Source organism: Carassius auratus, chromosome 5 (assembly GCF_003368295.1).
Source record: "Carassius auratus strain Wakin chromosome 5, ASM336829v1, whole genome shotgun sequence".
Classification (NCBI taxonomy): Eukaryota; Metazoa; Chordata; class Actinopteri; order Cypriniformes; family Cyprinidae; genus Carassius; species Carassius auratus.
In genome coordinates this window covers 11,946,976-11,968,951 of record NC_039247.1, presented here as the reverse complement: position 1 = coordinate 11,968,951, position 21,976 = coordinate 11,946,976, and the positions used below count along the sequence as shown (strand labels likewise).

Genomic DNA, 21,976 nt, shown 5'->3' with positions numbered 1-21,976 from the left:
CGGAAATTCAAAATGTGCCTCAGAGTGGAAGGGGTTAAAATCTACCTTTGTTTGAGGGCCAGCAGGTGGATATTATGCAAATGTACTGTATTTAATGGAAACATAGCTATATCACATAAATAATGGGAGACAAACATTGCAGGATTGAGGATATTTGTAGTGGTCACCTTTATTCAAGAGACATATATATTGGTCCAATCATGTTGGATTTAAAAAATAATGTAAATATGCGGTTGACTCTGGCCATGCAGCTCTGAGGTTTATCGTTCCTGCAGATTTTAGCTTTAATACTGATCAACTCATCTTCCTGTCTTTTTTTATGCATTTAAAAATACATTCTTGAGACCTATGTAAATATAAAAACATTCCTAACAACAACATATAAATTCTCTCTCTCAAAAAAAGAATAGAAAAAAGAAAAGAAAAAGAGCAAAGAAAAGAAAAGAAAAAAAGAAAAGAAATTATGAATTCCTTGCAACTTTTGGATGATAGGATTTCCTCACTGTGGCTCAGTATCCCTGCAGTAACAGACAAGATATGTTAGTGCACAAGAGACTAGCATGATCAATAAAAAAAAAGAAAAGAAAAGACAAAGAAAAGACAACCTTTTAGCAACTGTATCATTGCCACTTTATAATTTACCTATTTTAATTCCACATTGACCACTGCCGAGTTTGTATTGCAGAAGGCTTTGCAGGCAAATCCTGAGATACAGATGGAGATGATGAACTGAAGGATGGAGAACACCAGCAATATTCCAAAGCTCCCCAGATAATATGTCTAAACACATTCAACATTCCCACATATGAAAGCAGTTTCACAAATAACATCCCACCAGTTATATTGAGTTTATTCTGATGACATATCTCAAAAATCAGGATATCAATTCAATTGCGTCATTATTGACTCACCTTCTTGTCATTTTATGATTTTTATTTTCTCCAAATGAAGATATTTTAAAGATTTATTTAAAGCCATTCCAAATAATTTGAAATCATCCAATATGTTTATGTGAAGAACAAACTGTAAAAAAGTTTATGCCAAGATTTTCAATGTATTGTTTATATATATAAGAATCTACATTTTGGGAGAATTTTTAAACGAATAAAATAGCTTAAAAACTTTTTTTTTTAATATTAAAACCAAATATTGCAAATTGTACATTTAGTACCTTAGATTCTTCACAGTGATTGCTGTTGTAGCTACTGTAGGTATTGTAGCTATTGTCATAGCAACTATGCCACCATGGAAAATGTCCTATACCTATGCTAATCAGAAGAATGGATATCGCTACAGTAATGGCACTGATCACGTTCATTCCAAGAGAGACTTTCACCTACAGAAAGAAAAGCATTAAACAAGACAACAATTTAAATGGAATACACTTGTATAACTATGTAAAGTAATAATGAGCACAATAAGAAATGTTATGGATAAATGTCTCATTGTGTCAAAAACTAAATTAATGTCCCAGAAGAAACAACAGTTTCACAGTTTGTTTCTCACTGGCTGTACTAACAGGTCTTTCTTATGTAGTAACAGAGTATACTAGTTTCAGTCCACTGAGCTATTTTTTTATTCCCAGAATATATGGTGATCTTTTTTTTTTCATGAACATATGAACAACATCATAAGTGTGATAAGGTTTTTTTTTCTATTAAGGAAATATAAATGCAGCTATATTAAGTAAGCAAAAATAAATAAATAAATACTGTTGTGGTATTTGTTTCTATTTTTGCTTAAGGATGAAAAACCACAGTGTTCATTTACACAATAGTCCCATTGCATCTGACTGCATATAGTCTTCACTTAAAGAACAGATGATTGAAAGGGCGTTGTGGTTCTAACTATTGAAAATAATGAGTAAGGCAAGGTCAGTTGCGTATCTGATGTCAAATCTTTTATCAGTCTAAAGATACAATGAGAGTTTTACTACTAACAGATGATTTCTGGACTGCTGCTCATTTGTTAGTTGTGCAATGCCATGATGTACAAATACAGATCAAGAAGTGACAGAGTGAAGAGTTCTCACCCACTGATTTCAGCACATTATATGTACATACCACACACGGATGAAGTTTATTCTGCGCAGCAACAGAAAAAGAGCCAGTACTGATGTACTGAGAAAGAAACATTGGACATGTTAAACATGTTAAATATTAGAAGTTAATTGTGGAAATTAAAATCAAAAGGGAAATAAAGAACTCCCATTAAATGATACGTACAATGAAAGATCCCCAGTAAGTGATGCCGCTAATGACAATAATGCTATAAAATCTGTTTAAACTTGCGGTGAGCACAATACCAAGTAAGAAGAGCATCACTCCAGTCATTATCTGTACGGTCTAGAGAGCAGATGTGTTTTATCCATAATGACACAACATTTATGTTTGGAAACACAAAAATATAAGACATATTGATGTTTAATGCATGAAAGGGAGTCAGACCAAGACACATCTTTGCAAAATGTCTAATGAAAAAAGACTGTTCTAATTTTAGATGATCTAGAAGAATTCATAAAATGCATTACCCCCAGTGCCTTTGGTTGTGCTTTGAAAAATCCTTTAAGACCTGTATTGTGATATGTTCCTCTGGTCTGCTGTCCATCATCAATGATAACAGTATCTTGTCCCAGCTGTGGATTTACTTGGATGATAACTGTAGCTTTGTCAGATGTGATGACATTGCTGTTTTCCATTCTAAGAAAACTTTTGGATTTCACCTGTAATTAATCATTAATCATTAATTAATAATATGATTTAATAATCTTATTAGTAGAGTTTTGGGGAAAATTGTTGCTTAATGGTTAGAGAGTAGGACTTGTAACACAAAGGTTGGGGGTTAAATTTTCAAATGTAGGTGGGAGGAGTAAATGTATAGCCCTCTCTTCCACACTCAGTACCTACAACTGAAAAAAAAAAGTTCATTTCTCAAAAGTACGTAAGTGTGATTCAGAGGAAATGAATGTGCACACAAAAACACGTGTGTACGCCTCTCTTCCAGATGTGTCATTTATAAATCGCAAATGATCTTAAAATTGTGCACAGCTGACTGGTTTCAATCAGTAGTCAGTAGATAATCAGTAGTAGTACATGTAAATACATAGTGTTTTTTCTCTGAGAGTTCAGAATGCAAAGTTTACATTTTTCACAAATATTTTGTATTTTTGCACATTTCATTTGATTATAATTTTTTTTTAAGTAATTCATTATATTAGTTTGATTTTTGTAGCCGAATGCCCAAACAAATGTCAAAACCTTTAAAGAGAATTTTATGTATCAAAGTATACAAATAAACAATCGAAAGTAAACAAAATATGATGTTTATTTTTAAATTATGCATATCAAAATGTGTATATAAATATAGGCTTTATAATTAAAAAGTTCACTGAACATTTTTACCTGAAGTGGAATGAGTTGTGGTAATGGATGTCTGACAACTCTTCTGGTGTATCTTTGTGTGTGCGGACTGTGAAGAACTGCTAAGGAGGAGCTTAAGTCATATGAGTTTGCTGATACTTTTAAGGATTATGTTGACGTCCTTCCTCCTAAAATATAGTGACTGATGGCAACATTATCTTTGATTACAGTTTTACTTGATACTATCAAGTATCAAGCATTTAGAACTGCTTTACAGCTTTTTTTATTTTCTTTCTATTGCTGATAAAGTGTTATAGAATTAAAGCTGACTTGAGATTACTTGAATTGTATGCATAATCAGTGTATATTTACAAAGTACTTTAAACGGAAATGCAAGTATGAAAAATGTTTCTCAAAACATTGAGTTTTAATTTATAAGTGATCAAATTAGGTATATTAGCACATATAAAAAAATGCAAAGGGGTAAAAATAATATACAGTACTTCTTCCTCAAACATTGAGATCTCCACCCCCACCCCCCAGTTGAACAAAATATGTATAAATGAGTCTTATGTACAGATGTTTAGCATTTTGCTAAAAGTTTTTTTACAATTTCTGTAAATCAGATAAAGATTTGGTATATGAGTGAATTGCACTGAGTGTACCTCGGTAAAAAACCAACACACCTTCAAAGCACCAAGAGATGTGTCTATGTTCAGAACACAATAATTCTGTGGATATTCATTTATCAGAAAATGATTGAGAAGGGCCTTAAATTATTTATGTAATTCTTTATTAAAAATATATTGTTTCTTAATATAAAATTGAAAACATACAGTCTATTATGAGATGGTTGCTGTTTACTTTCATTTTGTTATTTATCTTTATTTTATTAAAGTTACATTTGCCGGTTCACGCATCCTGTTCCCTGACTATTAATCTTTGTTACATTCATATGTACATTGACCTTATCACCCTGAAGTGTTGCGACCCATGGTTTGAAAACCACTGCCCTAGATTCACATCAGTTAAGTGTCAGGCAGTTTACCATTGTGGTTGATATTTCCTTTCCATTCTGCTAACTGAAATGTTACTCTTGTCAAAGAATGTGGAGAGCAGCTTCATCTGACATGAGCCAGACTGCAGTATTGTACTTGTACAGTTCAGAGGTTTTTGATTGCTACACTGCATGAACATACTGTAGATAACTGTAGAGATAATTGACTTCTCCCAGGGTATGGTTGTCATAAAACCAACCCCAAAATCATTTAATTTATTAACGTTAGTCACTAGAGGCAGGTAGCTGTGAAGATACTGAGATCAGATGTAGCAGATGAATTGAACACTTATTAGGTACCATTACAACCTGGTTTTAACCAACAGTAACATCAACTTCCAGACATTACAAATGTGCCTGGTCCCACAGTTGAATGTTATAACCACACTGTAAAAAAAACTGTAAAAAAACAGGGATTTTCCAACAGTAAAGCACTGTTATTCAAAAATACAGTTGAATACTGTGAATGCAAACCGTTTTTGGAAAAATAACTTTTAATCACAAACTGCTGTTTAATTCAACGGTACAGAACAGTATTTTTAAATCTAGTCACGTGTCCGAAGTTGTTTCAAAATGCTCACAACTCCTCAGAAGAGAAACCTGCAGGTCTAATCTGAGCAAGATCATCAAATCTAGCCTCATCTTTTCACCTGGTGTACGTAAATATTGCAGAACGAAGGATAAAGAGTTTTAGAACACAACAATTTTGAGGTTTGTCCCGAATCGACTATGAACTGAACGGCTGAAGCTGAACTGGTCGAGATAAACGGCATTCCCGCACGGGGTTTTCCCTCCTTGCTTGAGGTAAATGCAATTTTATCATTTTCAATGTTACACTGTACTAACCTTTATTATATTATTTGCTAATAACAAATAGATTTTTCTGAGTATTATGTACTGAATTAGCAACATGTTAGCTACGTTTGCATTCAACATAAGTTTAGTTTATTTTAGCTCAAAGAGGGCTTGTGTTAAACTAGCATGGTTATTTTGCCGTTGATATTTGCTGACTGCATTATAAAAAATGTTAATCTGCAATATTTGCAATAAAACCTGCAGCAATTCCTTTACGCATGTCAGGCACATGCGGATGCATAGTTTTTTGCCTAATGCAACTTTTAAGTGCGGTTTCCCTCAGTGCACAAGAGTTTTTTCAAAATTTTCAGCCTTTAAGTGTCACACATATGGTCATAAATTTGGAAAGAATAAGACTAAACTGCATAAAACTGATGATTTAACGTGTCCACGGCTGACACTGCTGTGTAAGTGTCAGATAAGCAAGGTTCTCACATCAGTCTACCTCATCAACATTGTTTTAGCCATCCCAGGTCATGACAACTTCTGATCTGCAGAAAATTTATTTAATTTACAATGAATAAAGTACTGATGACCATATTAGACACTGTTTTAGCTGCAATTTGTTGTCTTTATCAGTTGCCGGTGATGAAGCCACAATTGGAGGATGGATGATCACCATCGAAAATCATGTAATCTGTGAAGGTGTCGACCAAAGCTTCATCACAGGGCTAGCTGCAGTTTTCTCTACTTACTACATCTTTAATCTACAGTACCAAGAAGAAGCTTCAAGGACCCTGGAGTTTGTACAAAGGTAAATATTGTTTTGGTATTGTGCATTATTTCCCAGATCTGTTAAGAGCTTGTCATTTAAATGGCTAGTTCACTTTGAAATTAAATGTTGATGTGTTTTACTCCAAGGGCATCCAAGATGTAGGTGTCTTTGTTTCCGTAGTAGTTTCAATTTTGATGTTTTTAGGTCCAACCGTTCTTGTCTGTCAGTCATATAATACATGCCTATGGTCACCTCATAAAAGAAAATACACAGATTCCAATTAAACCGGAAGTACGCATTTATGAATTAAGACACGAAACGAACGGTTTGTATGAGAAAACCAACAGTATTTATATCATTTTTTACCTCTTGAAAAACATAATATCCATGTTGCAGTGAACGAGCTTCTTGGTGTGTGAGTGCGTACTGGCTTGTTGATGCCCCGGCGCGACTCCTGGCTGTATGTGCCTCTCGCGTGAGCATACACAATTCTTTTCTTTTTAAACATCCCTAAACATATATTTTTTAAAAAACATTTCATGTTTAAAACATCCCGGATAAGCCGAACGCGCTCGCATACCAAGAAGCTCATGCCCTCAACATGGATATGATGTTTTTCAAGAGGTAAAAAACTATATAAATACTGTTGGTTTTCCCACACAAACCGCTCGTTTCATGTCTTAGGTCATCAATGTGTACTTACGATGTGGAATTGTTTAATTTGGACTGTTTAATTTGAACCTGTGTATTTTCTTTTATGAGGTGACCATAGGCATGCATTATATGACTGACAGACAAGAACGGCTGGACCTAAAAACATCCGAATTGAAACTACACAGCAAATTCTGGTCTTTGGAATAAACTCCCTGGTAGTTAAAATCAACTCAATCTGAGTGTACATGCGTGACCATCAAATAGACTCCAGCACAGTGTTAAAATAACTCCGCTCTTGGAGTTGAATTTTTAACACTTTTTTAGAGTTAAAATGTAACACTTTCTGGAGTAAAAATACTAATCCTACAGTGAGTAACTGTAACTCTGAAATTGAGATAAATATGAACTCCTTTACCAGTGTTAAAATCAACACTTAAAAACATTCAATTTTACACTTCTTAGAGTTAATATTTAATGTTTTATGTGAAAATGACTACACTGAATGCCATTCTCTTCACTAACTGCTTTTATTTAAGCAAATCCATACATTAGCTTTAGAAATTCCATGCATGGACACACTTTGAAATTAACTGCAGTCATAAAATACAGTAAAATCTAACAGCAAAATGTTTAAATTTAATACATGTAGGCATCTAACAGAGTGCCAAATAAAACTGCTTAGTAAAATTTTATAAAACATTGTCAACACATCACTGCATTATATAAAATCAAGCCGGCAGGATATATATATATATATATATATATATATATATATATATATATATATATATATATATATGTATATATATATATAAAAAAAAGTAGTGCAGGATTGTGTAACCTGAGGTAGACACTTATACATCAGATGAAGTGACAATTCACAGTGAACTCATTTAAATAAGAAATCAGATAATACAACTCTCTGATACAACATAAAATTGTGAATCACACCCATATGACATTTGGGCATCAAAAGATTTGAAATGTCTTAATCTTTCCCTTTCTATAACCAGTACCTTCCTTGGTAGGTTTTCACTCACTTGAAAAGCATGGAAGTGATCATGGAAAAATGTTTCATGCTCAATCAAAACAAAAATCACTTTACCATTGTGTAAAATGATTGAGGTTATTTTGCTGAAAACTGGCATGTTTTCATCAGTACCCGTGCAAACAAAGAGTCCAACACGATACTCAACACCACAACATCTTACCCACTTTGTGAGATTGACAGTGGCTTGTGAATCAACATGGAGAGATTCAGTTATATTTTCTGAAAATTCAAGTGTCTCAAGTGAACACATTTTGACTGGACCAGACTCAACTGTCTTTAAAGACAAGCATTCCCAATGATATGCTACTGCAAACTGGTGTTTATTTGCAAGCGAAACTGTCAAATTTTTGAAGTTCTTCACAGAATCTTTAAAAAACTTGTGTTTCGCTTCAAATCTCATGGTCCAGATATGAATGAGTGGTCCGATCTTTCTAATGCACCTTGGGTAGTGGACCATAAAATGATGTTTTGGAAGCAAGTTTTTTAATGGGAACAGTTCTTTAAAGAGTTTATGATGTTCGATAATAAGGTGCTTTAAATAAACGGTCATCCCCTCAGTGATTGAGTAAGAGAACACAATATTTATGATGTTCAACAACAAGAGCAACAAGCGCCAGTGCAAATCATCATCTGGTACCAGGTCACCAAATATCAAAGGTATGTTTGTGACTAAACACAGTGTTTGCGATGCATTTAAGCCTATTCCATGTCCTCCGCAGTCAAGATTAATATTTGTGGGCTTGTTTTTAGTTTCCATATAGCCATAATTAAAAGCATACGTCCTGTTCAACAAGCTTTCTTTAGAGATGAAATGTTCAATCAGATATTCAAAAAGCAGTTTTATCTCATATTGACCAACCCCTTCCAAAATATCATGCATGATATCGACAGCATAGTTTTCCCCAGTATTGAAATACTGCAAAGTATTGAGCATGCTTTTCCTCTTGATGCCAAAAGAAGAGGTTAGTGTTGGATCGTCTACCAAACTGGCATAATGCTGATCATTTAGTACTGGTGATCTTAAAGTCAAACTTGGGTCATCCTCTGAGAAAACTGACTGAGCTGAAGATTTATCAATTAAGCAAAATCGACAGAAATAATTTGCACTAAATGATTCCAAGAACCCAAGAATGCTATGCATACCTAAGTTATCACCAGTAATGAGGGCAAGTGTGCCACATACAGGTTGTTCAGCAAATGGAACAGCAATCCCAACAGTTTCTAATATTTTCAAGTCGCTTATTAAAGGTTTCAGTATTTCATCAATCCCATATTTCTTAACATCTTGGGCATGGAACAAAGATACCAAATGGATGTTCATGAGGGCAGAATTCACCTTTGGAGCAAGATTTCTAAGAATGAAGTAAAGGCAACCAATTTTATGAATTCCTTTTTTGGAACCAAGAGGATTTGCACATTCAAACTCGTCATAGTATAATTGAATTTGGAGAGCAAACTTATTAGTCGAAAATAAAGGATGATTTTTAAAGTAGCTACCATCGCAGAAGTCTTCATATATGTCAGACTGAGTACATGTTTGCATCATCTCACAAATGTTTTCATTTCTGAAAATGAACTGGAATGTTTTCAAAATTGGAATATATATGAATTTATCATTAACGGGAACTTGTTCATAAGTTCCAGTTTTGTTATTTCGTCTGGTGTCATACCTAACACCAAGGCGCAGTTCAACTGGGTCTACTACTCCCCATTTGTCTCTGAAATACTTTTTCCATTTGGTATCGGAGTTCAATTGGCTGAAAGGGTTGTCCAAACTTTTAAATAACTCTTCTATGGCTGGTCTTGATGGATTGTTACCTGGTAGTAAGTTTAAGACATGGTCCTTAATATTTGACTGCAAATCTTCAACAAATTCCTCCAAATTTTCAATTGTCGAAAGAACTACAGTATTTGGTACACCACTTGCCATAAGTTTTGCTATAATGGACGCACACATATCTTTCTTGTGAGTACATACTGAAGGGACTGCTTCAAAATTTTGGCACTGGGATGAAGTAGAAGGTATTTCATCATTTAAGGTATGAGAATTTTGTTCTTCACTTTCATAACTGGAAGGGGTCTCATGAGGGTCACATTTGTCACCAACTGAAGAATGTATCTTAATGAGATGTCTCCTAAATCCAGAATAACTAGAGAACTGCAAGCAACAATCTGCTTGACCACATTTCAGTCTTAGATTTTTCCCAGGATACATTCCATGAATTAGTTTGAGGTGCCTGAACAAAAGCAAAGCTGAACAAAAGGATGAAGTGCAGAGGAAACAACTTAACATTTTGGTTAAATAAGACAATTAGTGCTTGTTCAACAGTCTCGCTCTTAGCTCTTTGACCCTTGGAGTTTCCTCAGTTGTACTTATATCGATATTGTACACAGTTGTCTGCAAAAATGTGTACAGACTGGACAGAGCATCATCATACTTCACACTGAAAACAAAATGGGACTTGAACAGCTCATCAAAGGCACCCAAGGATGTACATGATTGACAAGGCAGAACTTTTCTGTCCAAGACAATGTAAAAGGTGGAAACCTGTGCTTTTGAAGTCCCTGAGGCGAGAAGATATGGCTGAGGGTTTCCTTCAGTTGTCAGGAGATGATCATCAAGGCTTTGGAATGACTGAAACATAAAATAAATGTCCCCTTTATAAACAATTTGTACAAAAAAATAGGCATCAAGTACAATATTTGGAATAGGATAGTCTTAACAAACCTTATGAAATTTGACCAGATGATCTGTTGCCTCTCCAACACTGATCTTCTTGGGCCGCTTTCTTCCAGCTGGTTGTGGAGTAAGAAGATGAAGCAGGACAAATAGAGAGGCCATGTCACTGTCCCATTCTGGAGACAGAAAATAACAGTAGTTATTTCAAACCAGTCTGTTTATGGCATCATTAAGTTAACAGCGTGGATTGTGTAATTTACAAGTAAAAACTATTAGTGGGGTAGTTATTAGTTGTGTGATGGAGAGCAAACTAAATTTCTAAATTTCATACTGTACATATCCAAAGCCAAGGTGACTTTTCCACGCATCACTTTTTTTTAATTCAAGTAGTTATGAACAGCATTCACAAAGCATGAATTTACTGATGAGCTTTTGTAATAGACTAAATTTTAAGAAATAACTGTGTTGTGTTTTTAGCAGACTTTTGGAAATACATTTTTTTTGGGAAATAATCAATAAAAACTTTAACCAGAAGATTAATTGATTCAAGTAAAAACATTACTATTTTAACGATGACTGTACCTGGATCATCAGTAGTATCAGATCCTTCTTTCAGTACAGCTTTCAGATGCTGTTTCAGGAGAGCAGTCTCTTTAAGGTTCCTGGCCTCCTGGATGACTTTTTCTTTGAAACTGGTGTTCCATTTTTCCAGAAACCTTGAAGCAACCTCTGCTCCAAACATTAGTGAGAAGTCTTGCAAAATCTAATTAAAAAACAAAAGCCAACCGTTTAAACATATAATGTAACATAATATTTTTAATAAAATTTCATATTCTTATTTAATATTTACCAGTCCTTTGACGTCCAAGAAACGAGGAAACATTTGTAGTACATCAGCTGAGCGCTGTGGGTTGTGAAGAATCTGCTGACGGTAGTGGAAAGTTTCTCTCATCTTCTGGAACACTAAGTCACGGTCAGTTGTGTGATTGAGGAGAGACACAGCTTCCAGACATTCATCTCCTATTCGCTGGTCATCTATAGTTCCAATCGTTCTTGATAATGTGGGACCTCCTTTTAGCTCCACTCTGCTCTGTGATGCAGAGGTGGTTCTGGATTTACGTTGCACGGTCTTTATACGCCACTCAAGAAAGCCTTTGTTGCTCTGAATGTCATAGAAATGTTCCTGGGAGGAAGCAGTATCTTATGTTAGACAAAATAATACAATTACAGTGACTCAAGAGCGTATAAGATGTTTATGGTTCGGTAGGCAAACTTACATATCCTTTTTTAGAGTATGGGTCTTTCAAAGATGGGAACAGGGACACAATCCCAAGGGCATGGAACTCCTTTGTTGCTTTACTAACAGTTCTCCTGCAAAGATGAAACTAATGTGTTAAGAATCGTTTGATTTTTTTTTTTTTTTTAAATGATAAAGCCAGGTCTTGAAGGTTCTTACCCTTCTTTTTCATGCATGTGAGCTACAATTATGTTCACCATTAACCGCCTTGTGGAATCTTTCAAACTCCCAGTGTCTTCATACTCTTTGATCACAGTCATCCCTGCTGTCTTTGAAGTAAGAATTTGCTTTATATTCTAAAAGAAAACATTTAGAAAAATTACAACCACACTTGGACTTTTTTTTAAAACAAAAACATTAATCTTAATCAAATAACCATACATACCATTGAATACTTTCAAAATGCATTTCTTTTACAACATTATGTCTACAGCATAAGATCTATTTGTATGGAAGTAAAAAAAAAAATATACATTTCTTGCACTGAAACTGTCCGTTAAAGGTTGAAGCATTTGAGATCCAGAATCACTGCTGCTTAATCTGCTTGAGACAGACAATGTATCTGTCAGACTTGGGGAGGAGGGTCCTTCAACAACCCCTTGCTGCAGGACAGTCAAATCTGAAGATCACAACAACACAGTATAAGGCATATACAATCGAAGAGTTGCTTCAGCAAAACTTTTTTATGTACCATAGTGGATATATCCAGGGTCAGACCAAATAATCACATTATATATATCTCTGCTTACCACAAGTAGTGAGCGTAACATATTCTGTCTGATTTGAAGAGGCACCAAACTCTGTCAGGTCTGAGAAGTCAACAGAATTCTTGGATGTTTCAGCAAACAGAAGTTCTGAAATGCACACATGTTTGTCTCGGAGTCAAGACACAAACTCAGAAAATATCTATAAAACAAAACAAACATTATTTTAATGTCCTACCATCATCAGTGTGGATGATAAAACACATTTCTTTGGTTGTTGCAAGTTCTGGGAATACATCCTCATCCACCTCTATGCCCTGGTCATCTGTGACTTTCAATGTTGTATTCTCTGATATCATAAACTTCTGTTGGACTAAACCATAATACCAACAGGTTATTTACAAAAGAAATTACAAAACTAATGCTACTTAGTCTTTATTAACTAAATACTAAATTTAGAACTTACCTGCACTAAGAAAATCTGAGAAACAAACTTCTTCCAGTTTTATATATTTTTTCTTCCCTCCAAGTTGCACTTTTATCAACATCTTGACCTGAAATTAAAGAGAAAACATGTTATTTAACATAACAACTAATGTTAGTGTGATTGAGAAACTGTGTGTGTGTGTGTGTGTGTAAGTGTAAGCTGAAAACCACGCGCTCTCAGACGTATTTATCATAGCTGTTACAATTCAAAAAAGTACAGGCCTACACTTTCACGGCTCAAAATGTATCTTATTAGCAGGGTACCCTGCAGTTTATTAAAACATTAGGCAATGCTACAGACATAAGGCTGCTGCTGGATACAAGATATTACCTCGTCGACTAAGGTTTTTTTGAGCGGAGTCACCTCTTCAGTTTGACGGAAAAACACACATTTTCAGAAACATGGTGAAAGGAAAGATGCTAATGTTAGCTCGTTCACATCAGAAAAAAAAAAACAAAGAAAAAAACACCGCACAAATCAGCCACATGTTCCGAGTTAACTTAACGGTCAACAGTTCGCCACGACATTACAATACAGAACGTAACAGCTACGACAAAACGTATCTCCGTCAGAAAATATCAAACATTTTGAAATATATATTTTTAATATGTATATAAATACGCTTTTACATACCTCACGAGTCACGACGAAGTACAAAACTCCATCAGTCCTTCGTGCTGCTGAACCAGGGTCGTGTCATGGCGCACTTTCTTAACATTTAACTCCAGACATGGTGTTAAAACACGCTCCTTAACACCGATGAATGAACTCCAAAATAAAACACAGCCAAGGAGTATCCCATAACACAAACTTTAGTCAGAGTTAAAAAATAAACTCCAAAAATCTAACTCTTTCACACTTTTATGCCTAACTCCTAAATTTTCAACTCCAGAAATTTGCTGTGTACTGTGGAAACAAAGACACCTACATCTTGGATGCCCTTGGGGTAAGATAAAACATATCAAAATTTAATTTCAAAGTGAATTAGCCCTTTAATATAAATTGTGCAATGATTAACAGAAAGCAGAGAACTGTCAATAACATAAACCATGCACCACCATAATTTAATGTTTGTTCTCATACATATTATGTTTGGAAAAAATATATTATCCATATTTAATACAAGTCTCTTTTATTTATGTAGTGCTTTATCAATACACATTGTTACACTCATATGGCAGAAATGTCCAAAATACAAATCATGCAGTTAGTTCATGCACATGTTGTGTGCACTTAATGTAAAATAATAAAGATATAAAATTAGTAGTTACATTACAGTTGAGAAAAAATATGTCAGTTTCATTTGATTCCGAGGTGGCTTTTTACATTCGTCACAGGTGTCAGTCAGGACTCTGAAATGAGATCATTCTTTCATAATGAATATACACAGAGGTTATTATCATGAGTAAACCTCTTCGAATAGTCTTATATAAAATTCATCATGATTTACCAAGCCTAATATATGTTATTTCTACGTTGCTTTTTAGGCGCTTCATTGGTTTGAATCCAGAGAGAGGGACAAAGACCAGCCAGGTGAAGGTGATCTCCAAAAAGACGGGGAAACTTGTCCATAAAAAGACTGCAACTGTGAATGTCCACATGGCCAACCTGATAAAAAATCTTTTGGACTTTGAGTGGGGTTTTGTGCAGTAATACAAAGCCAGTACAGCTGATGTTCAACATCCTGTTTCAGAGCTGAAGTCGCTACTTTGCTCTGCAGTTGAGTGTTAATGCAAAGTCAGTACATTGTTCTGCATTTGAGTGTTCAGTTGAAGTCAGTGCGGTATTCTGCGATTGAGTGTTAATGCAAAGTCAGTGCAGTGTTCTGCTGTTAAATTCTTATGTGAAATCTGAAGAGACAGCACTTTTTGCAACAACATATTTAAATTCACAGGATTTCAGTATGCTGCTCTTCAGTGTGCATGTACATTGCAGAAAAAAGTATTGCTGTTTTACAGTACATGTTCAGAGAATTGTATTTTGTCCATTATTTTAATGTCCACATATTTGTTAAGTGGAAACAATGTAAATGTATTTTATATATTGGCTTTAATAAAAGTCCAAAGTTTTAAGGCCATCTTTTGTATTTAAGAAATTTTCTTTTTAGAATACAAATTTTAAATCATAAATAACAAACATTTTTAATATAACCTAATACATAAAAAACTGTATAATACTAACCAATAAATTACAGTATTACACTGTACATAATATTTTTTTTACAGTTCAGTACTGTAATATATTTTACAGTAATAAACTGTCATTCCATATTACAGTACATGCACTGTAAAATTACAGCTCAAAGCCGGAATATTTAGCTGCCAGCTGTTTACTGTAAATTAACAGGATTTTTTTTTACAGTGCAGGGGTGCACATAATTTTTTCAGCCTGGTTCTCATAAGAGAACCTGGAGACTTGGTGTGGTCCTCACACTGCATATAGCGTGACCCATTAACTGCAAATATAAAAAAGTAATTAATCATAGTTATAATATTATTGCGCTTTAATTGTTTAGTTTCTTAAAAAAAAAAATAGTAGTAAATAAACTAAATTATAGTGTGTGATTAATATTATTACAAATAAAAAGCAGTCCTAGTATTAAATACAAATGTATTTATTTTATAGTAAATAAACTTAAAAATAAAATCCTAATATTTACTAGGCTACTACTTTGTTCTCTTTTAAGAAGAATCGCTTTATGTATTCCGCAATTTTAAGTCGCTTTGGGGAAAAGCATCTACAAATAAATAAACAAAAGCATTTTCATCATATTCAAACTTAAAATCAGCAGGCTATTACATTGGCGGGTTTGCCGGCAAGAAAGTATATGCAATTCCGGATTTAGCGTTGCTGATTAAAGAGCGTCAGTGGATGAATGTCACAGTTTTGCATTGTGCTTTGAAACGGTAGGCACTGAATCGTCACTGAAGCCTTGCAGGTTTAAAGGGTTAGTTCACCAAAAAATCTAAATTATGTCATTAATAACTCACCCTCATATCGTTCCAAACCTGTGAGACCTCGGAACACTGATTAAGATTTTTTTAGATTTAGTCCGAGAGCTCTCAGTCCCTCCATTGAAACTTTGTGTATGGTATACTGTCCATGTCCAGAAAGGTAAGAAAAACATAATCAAAATAGTCCATGTGACATAAGGGGTCAGTTCGAATTTGTTGAAACATCGAAAATACATTTTGGTCCAAAAATAGAAAATAATACGACTTTATTCAGCATTGTCTTCTCTTCCAGGTCTGTTGTGAGTGCGTTCACTGCAGTGTATGACATCCGGTTCGCGAACGAATCATTCGATGTAACAGGATCTTCTTGAACCAGTTCACCAAATCGAACTGAATTGTTTGAAACGGTTCACGTCTCCAATAAGCATTAATCCACAAATTACTTAATTACTTTTTTTAATGTGAGTTCAAACAAACCAATATCATGGAGTAATTCATTTATTCAAACAGTACACTGACTGAACTGCTGTGAAGAGAGAACTGAAGATGAACACTTAGCCGAGCCAGATAATGAATGAAAGATTGACTCTCGAGTCAAGAACTGTTTCTGTCGGACGCGTCCAATTCGAGAATAGAGGAGCTGATGATACTGCGTATGTGTGATTCAGTGTGAAGCAGACCGACACACATCTGAACCGAACTTATTCTTTTGGTGATTGATTCTGAACTGATTCTGTGCTAATGTTATGAGCGTGGATAAACCGAAGGCTTGAGTGAAGGGCATCATTACGTCGAGCACAAAATAACCTGTGAACCGTTTTCTTCCACCAGTTTATTGAATCGAACTGTCCGAAAGAACTACTGGTGATCCGAAAACTGATGCAAGTGGTTCTTGACTCGTGAACAAGTCCTCATAACACATGCAAATTAAGAAACGCTGCAAATCCTCACAACACATGCATTAATGAAATGTGCTGCAAATCCTCACAACACATGCAAATTAACCCTTTTGGCTTCTATACAAAATCTTTGAGCTAGAGTACATTGAATCAGTGCGAACAAAAGTGGAGCTAGTGTGAGAGTGAGCCATTTTATAAGCCCAATATTGTCAACGTCAGCGAGTATTGGCATTAAATTATTATTATTATTATTATTATTATTATTATTATTATTATTATCTAATGGCATCAATAAGCTTCAATAAACCCACAATGAAGTGTTGGGACTTCTTTTTGTGGACCCTGACACAGAAAGTGACAGTGATACTGAAAGTGAAAGTATAGCCCTACACCAAGCACAAACTGTGAATCCTTTCCTTTGGCCAATGTCAGTGGTGTGAACAATGTTTGCCGGGATCGGAGTGTTCATCGCGAAATTAGCGGGGAACGAGGCGGGAGATTTTTACCGCGCTAGACATGTAGCTTTGTCTTCTGACTGTGTGGAGTATTGTAGTGGAGACTTTGTCAAATGCTACTAGGTGTGTTAAATAAGGTTGAAGTATTCATTGGACAGTTAGGGGGCAACGTGGAGGCAGGGTGGGGAGATGCAATGACAATGTAGTCCGAGCTGTGCACACTCGGCACGTGCGTGGGGCAGATCTGGCCGCGCTGCTCATTGCAGGAGCAGAGGCGATGTGAATGGGGCAGAGTTTTGGAACTAAACAGGTTTTGTCAACATGTGTTTGTGTGTCATATGAATAAAATATATGCGCCCCATACATGGAATCAGAGTGCCTGCTGTATGTAGTAAATTGAAAATCTCTACAGCAAAAGACCAACCGCTACATGCATTCAGTTTGTTTCTACCATTTATTAGCAATGATTTACACAGTTTGTTTGCTACTTACTATTTACCTGAGCAATCAGTATTGTGTAATATAGCACACAGAAGGTGGGGGGGGGGAAGAAGTGCTGCATTTTATCATTTAAACATGTGACTTTTCATGAAAATTCTATAATTCACGATGGCCACCACACAAAGAATATGACTAAATTATGGTAAATGTGTGTGGAAATAAAACTATATTGAAATGTGTCAATATAATATAAATACAATGTGTGATCAGTGCCTCGAAGCCACACGTACACTAAACCAGTTCACAATTCAAACACACACATATGTTCCTGTATTGTAAGCCATTTTAACATACTGTAAGAGTCTGCTAAATGCATAAATGTAAGTACATCTGCATTTACTGTATATGTAAAGCATTTGCTATAATGTAGCTTTTTTTCAGAGTAAGAACTAGTTCTACATTTATATTTATATCTGGCTGTATATAAAAACAGTAGAAGTATATAGGCTAGAATGTCACCATTTATTATTAAGCAAACACACTAAGTACTTTCCATATATATATATATATATATATATATATATATATATATATATATATATATATATATATATATATATATGTATATATAATATAATTATTATTATTAGTTACATTTACATTCAGCAGATGCTATTATCCAAAGCGACTTAAAAATTAGGACAATAGAAGCAATAAAAAACGAACAAAAGAGCAACAAGTCTCGGTTAGCCTAACGCAGTACATGTAGCAAGGTCCCCCCACTCACTCCTTCAATATATATGATGCACTCAAATTTCCTTTTCATTTTGGCTCTAACTTTATTTATTTTTTGTTTAGTGGAGCGGGATAATTCTTTAAAAAACAATGACTTCCACAGAAAGGATTATCTAAATTAAAATAACTATTTATTGTTGTGATCAAACAGATTTCCAAGCTTTTAAAGGCAATAATAGCATCACTGCCATTCAAAAATGTATCTAGTTTAGTTAAACATTGATGACTATAGACGTGAACGTGAATATGAATTATTGATCTTTTAATTATGAAAAGGTGTGTGGAATATTTTGAATTTAAATATTCACAGTTTAAACAGACATGTTAAAATGCTAGTTAGTGCTATACAGCATGCTTTTTTGTTTCAAAGACAAATGTGATTATTTTACTTCCATACAGTACATAGTACGAAAAGACAATGCAGAAAAGCTGAGCGGATGTGGTGGAAGATGAAACTTGAAATTCACGGTAGCATCTATAAAAATAGCCTTAATGCTTTTAATGTGGAACAAGCCACAGCTAGACAAAGTTTCTTCTCAAACCTTATGAACAGTAACTTAAACAACACTCGCACTCTTTTTGCTACTGTTGAGAGAAACCCCCCAAGTCAGACTCCCAGTGAAATTCTCTCCGACTACAAATGCAATGAATTTGCTTCCTTCTTGTCTGAGAAGATCATTAATATCAGGTAGGCGATAAGCACATCCACAAGTTATGCAGTGGTCAGACAGATTCGGCCGAAATATCAAAGATATGTCTATATTTGAAGCAATTGATAGCAACATTTTGGAAGAAAAAGTACTGCACCTAAAATCATCTACCTGCTATCTTGACACACTTCCCACATCTCTTTTCAAAAGTGTGCTAAACTGTTAACCAATATCAAATCTTCCTTCTATAGACAAAATAATAGAAAAGGTAGTTCCCTTTCAGTCAGTCACTCTCGATGCCATGTTAAGTGTAAACTAAAAGAGCAAATGCACATTGGCATGCAATTATTGAATCCAGCTGCTGCTGATCATAACGTGAGTATAAGAAGGCAGCAGGTGCAAAGCATACCAGCTTTTTGCTTCAGAGCCGAGCATTAGTGTCGTTCTGCTCAACCATGTCTGCTGTGAACTATGAGTTCAGCACGCTCACTGAAGCTTTGTGTGTTGGCGAGATGGCACTATAGTGGCAGTCATTCCTGTGTTGAGTGGATTGCACACTGCTAAGCTGACAGCCAAGCACCGGACTTCACTTATCATCCTCCTTCGCCAGATGACAGCTGCAGGAAGTTAGAGAGCATCAACAAAGGCCCTACTCAAACTGTTCCAACTTGTCTCGGCTGGACTCTCTGTAATCATCCATTGCATTGCATTGAGTGAGTTTTCCCTGCATTCTCCAAGTTAGCGGTGTTTATTCGTTGCTTGAGAGATGCCGTAACAATGTTCTTGAATTCAGTCACTTTTCTGTGATTCTCCACGGCATTTTTGAAGTACTGTAGAAGACCGCAGTTCTCAGGGGCCGTTCACATATCGCGTCTTTTGGGCGCTTAAGTTCGTTATTTCCAATGTAGGCGTGCGGTATGAGAGCTCATAATGGAAGCGATGCGGTCGCGATGCGCACACGGTGCGACGCGCCCGTTTTTTTGCAGTACTCATTCACACTGCATTGACCTCTCAACTTTTCTGAATGCCTCAAGCGCACAGCAGGTCATGTTAGGGGCCGTTCATTTCAGCATTTCACAGAAAATTTCAGCAAAGGATAAATGGATTTGCAGCACTAAAATCTTGGCAGAGCTTTCAACGTTGTTACGGGAAAGGATGGAGCTGATTGTTTAGTTCTTGTCACATGACCCGTGGTGCACTTGCGGCATTCAGAAAAGTTGAGGTGTTTTTTACTCGATGGTGTGCGGACGCACCTGGAAAAAACGAGCGCGTCGCACCGCGCCGCTTCCATTATGAGCGCGGCTGCCGCGCGCCCACATTGGAAATGACAAACTTGAGCGTGCAAAAGACGCTATGGGCCCTATCTTGCACCCAGCGCAATTGACTTTGTACACCGACGCATGTGTCATTCCTATTTTGCACCCGCGCAAAGCGCGCTTTTCCCTCCACAGAAGCACGTCGCTAAACTAGTGAATGAACTTGCGCTCCCTGGGCGGTTCAGCGCAAAAAAGGAGGCGTGTTCCAGCGCAAACAATCCCTGGTGCTATTTTGCTGTTCCATTAAACAATTGCGCCACTGACCAGAAAAAACCATGTCTAAAGTCAGTGGCGCGTTGCGCGTTGTTCATTATGCTATTTTAAGGGCGCATGCTTGACTATAATGTATAGCGTGCACAACGCGCATACACTTTGCTCATGTAATCTACACAGATGCAACAGTTGCAAATCATAAATTGTTACACTAAAAAATATTAACACGTGAGATGACGGAAATCATTGTGGTGTGCCACGAAGATGTGAAAAAATAGGCATAAATCTAGCTTACAAATTATTCAGGCTAATTTTAATAGGCTAATTAAGGATCAGACCTGTTGGCCAAATAGTGGAAAGACGTGTATATAAGGACATCTGACAAATTGTGGCTATTTCCTCCCACGCCTGTTTAACCGACGCTATTTTGGGTGGGTTTCTCCCATCCCCATACAACACAACTTCTCTGTCTTTCACTGCTCTTACAAGAACATCAGTCTCCTCGGCTGTGAACCGCTCCTGGCGTGCGCCTGGTAAATACGTCATAATAATAGCAATCCATAATGGAACTTGCGCACCTGCTTTTAAAGGGAATGTTGGATGAAGTTCTGATTGGTTTATTTCACGTTACGCCCAAACCACACCTATGAATAATGAAGCTACTTCAGACCAACCCATTTTAGATTTGCGCCGGGCGCAAGAGCCATTTATCCCGCCGGGAAAATAGCAACAGCGCCGAGACCCGCCCACAAACTTACTTGCGCTTCGCGCTTTGACACTTGCGTTTCAGATCGTTAAAATAGGGCCCTATATGTGAACGGCCCCTTACAAGAACTAAACATTCAGCTTCATCCTTTCCCGTAACAACGTTGAAAGCTCAGCTAAGATGAAGGAACAGCTGATCATAGCTGTATATGGATTGCCTTTTTTTTTTTTTTTTTTTTTTTTTTTTTGCTGCAAATCAATTTATCCTTTGCTGAAATTTCTGCGTCTTCATGGAGAGCGTCTTCAAGAGAGAGCGTCATTGGCAAATGCCAAAGAAAGAAGGTGAAAGTGCCACGCCTAGCATTTTCCACACGTTTTTAGGTGCAATTTGTGGTGCAATTTTTATTCATTCATTATATTGCTTGCATACATCTTTAAATATGCCATGGAGAATCACAGAAATTGACCAAATTAGGTTTTATTGTGAACTTTTTTTTTTCTTTTTTTTTTTTAATTGAATATCATTTTTATTTATCGAATAATTAGAGCAGAATGAATATTCGAATGTTCGACTATCCATGCACACCCCTAGTTCTAACATAGTCTAAGGTCTGACGCAATGTATTTTCGTTATTTAAAGCGCGCACACACTGCTTATTAAACACAGGGACACACCAGCACACAAACAT

General features: G+C 35.8%; 2 protein-coding genes across 2 annotated transcripts; both read right to left on the bottom strand.

The window, feature by feature from the left end:
- Positions 1 to 509: 509 nt before the first annotated feature.
- LOC113087628 (membrane-spanning 4-domains subfamily A member 4A-like) lies at positions 510 to 3,429 on the bottom strand. The gene is made up of 6 exons (XM_026255602.1): positions 3,402 to 3,429; positions 2,531 to 2,722; positions 2,226 to 2,345; positions 2,064 to 2,120; positions 1,172 to 1,336; positions 510 to 518 (listed from the first exon to the last, which is right to left on the bottom strand). Exons 2-6 carry the CDS (start codon positions 2,696 to 2,698, stop codon positions 510 to 512), a joined length of 519 nt encoding a protein of 172 aa, XP_026111387.1. The 5' UTR covers positions 2,699 to 2,722; positions 3,402 to 3,429.
- Positions 3,430 to 10,002: 6,573 nt separating this feature from the next.
- On the bottom strand, positions 10,003 to 13,290 carry LOC113087613 (uncharacterized). Its single transcript, XM_026255596.1, has 10 exons — positions 12,839 to 13,290; positions 12,611 to 12,745; positions 12,418 to 12,522; positions 12,142 to 12,287; positions 11,828 to 11,964; positions 11,649 to 11,742; positions 11,222 to 11,554; positions 10,954 to 11,134; positions 10,420 to 10,547; positions 10,003 to 10,326 (listed from the first exon to the last, which is right to left on the bottom strand). The coding sequence occupies exons 1-10, from the start codon at positions 12,918 to 12,920 to the stop codon at positions 10,003 to 10,005; spliced, it is 1,665 nt and encodes a 554-aa protein (XP_026111381.1). The 5' UTR covers positions 12,921 to 13,290.
- Between the last annotated feature and the right edge of the window lie 8,686 nt (positions 13,291 to 21,976).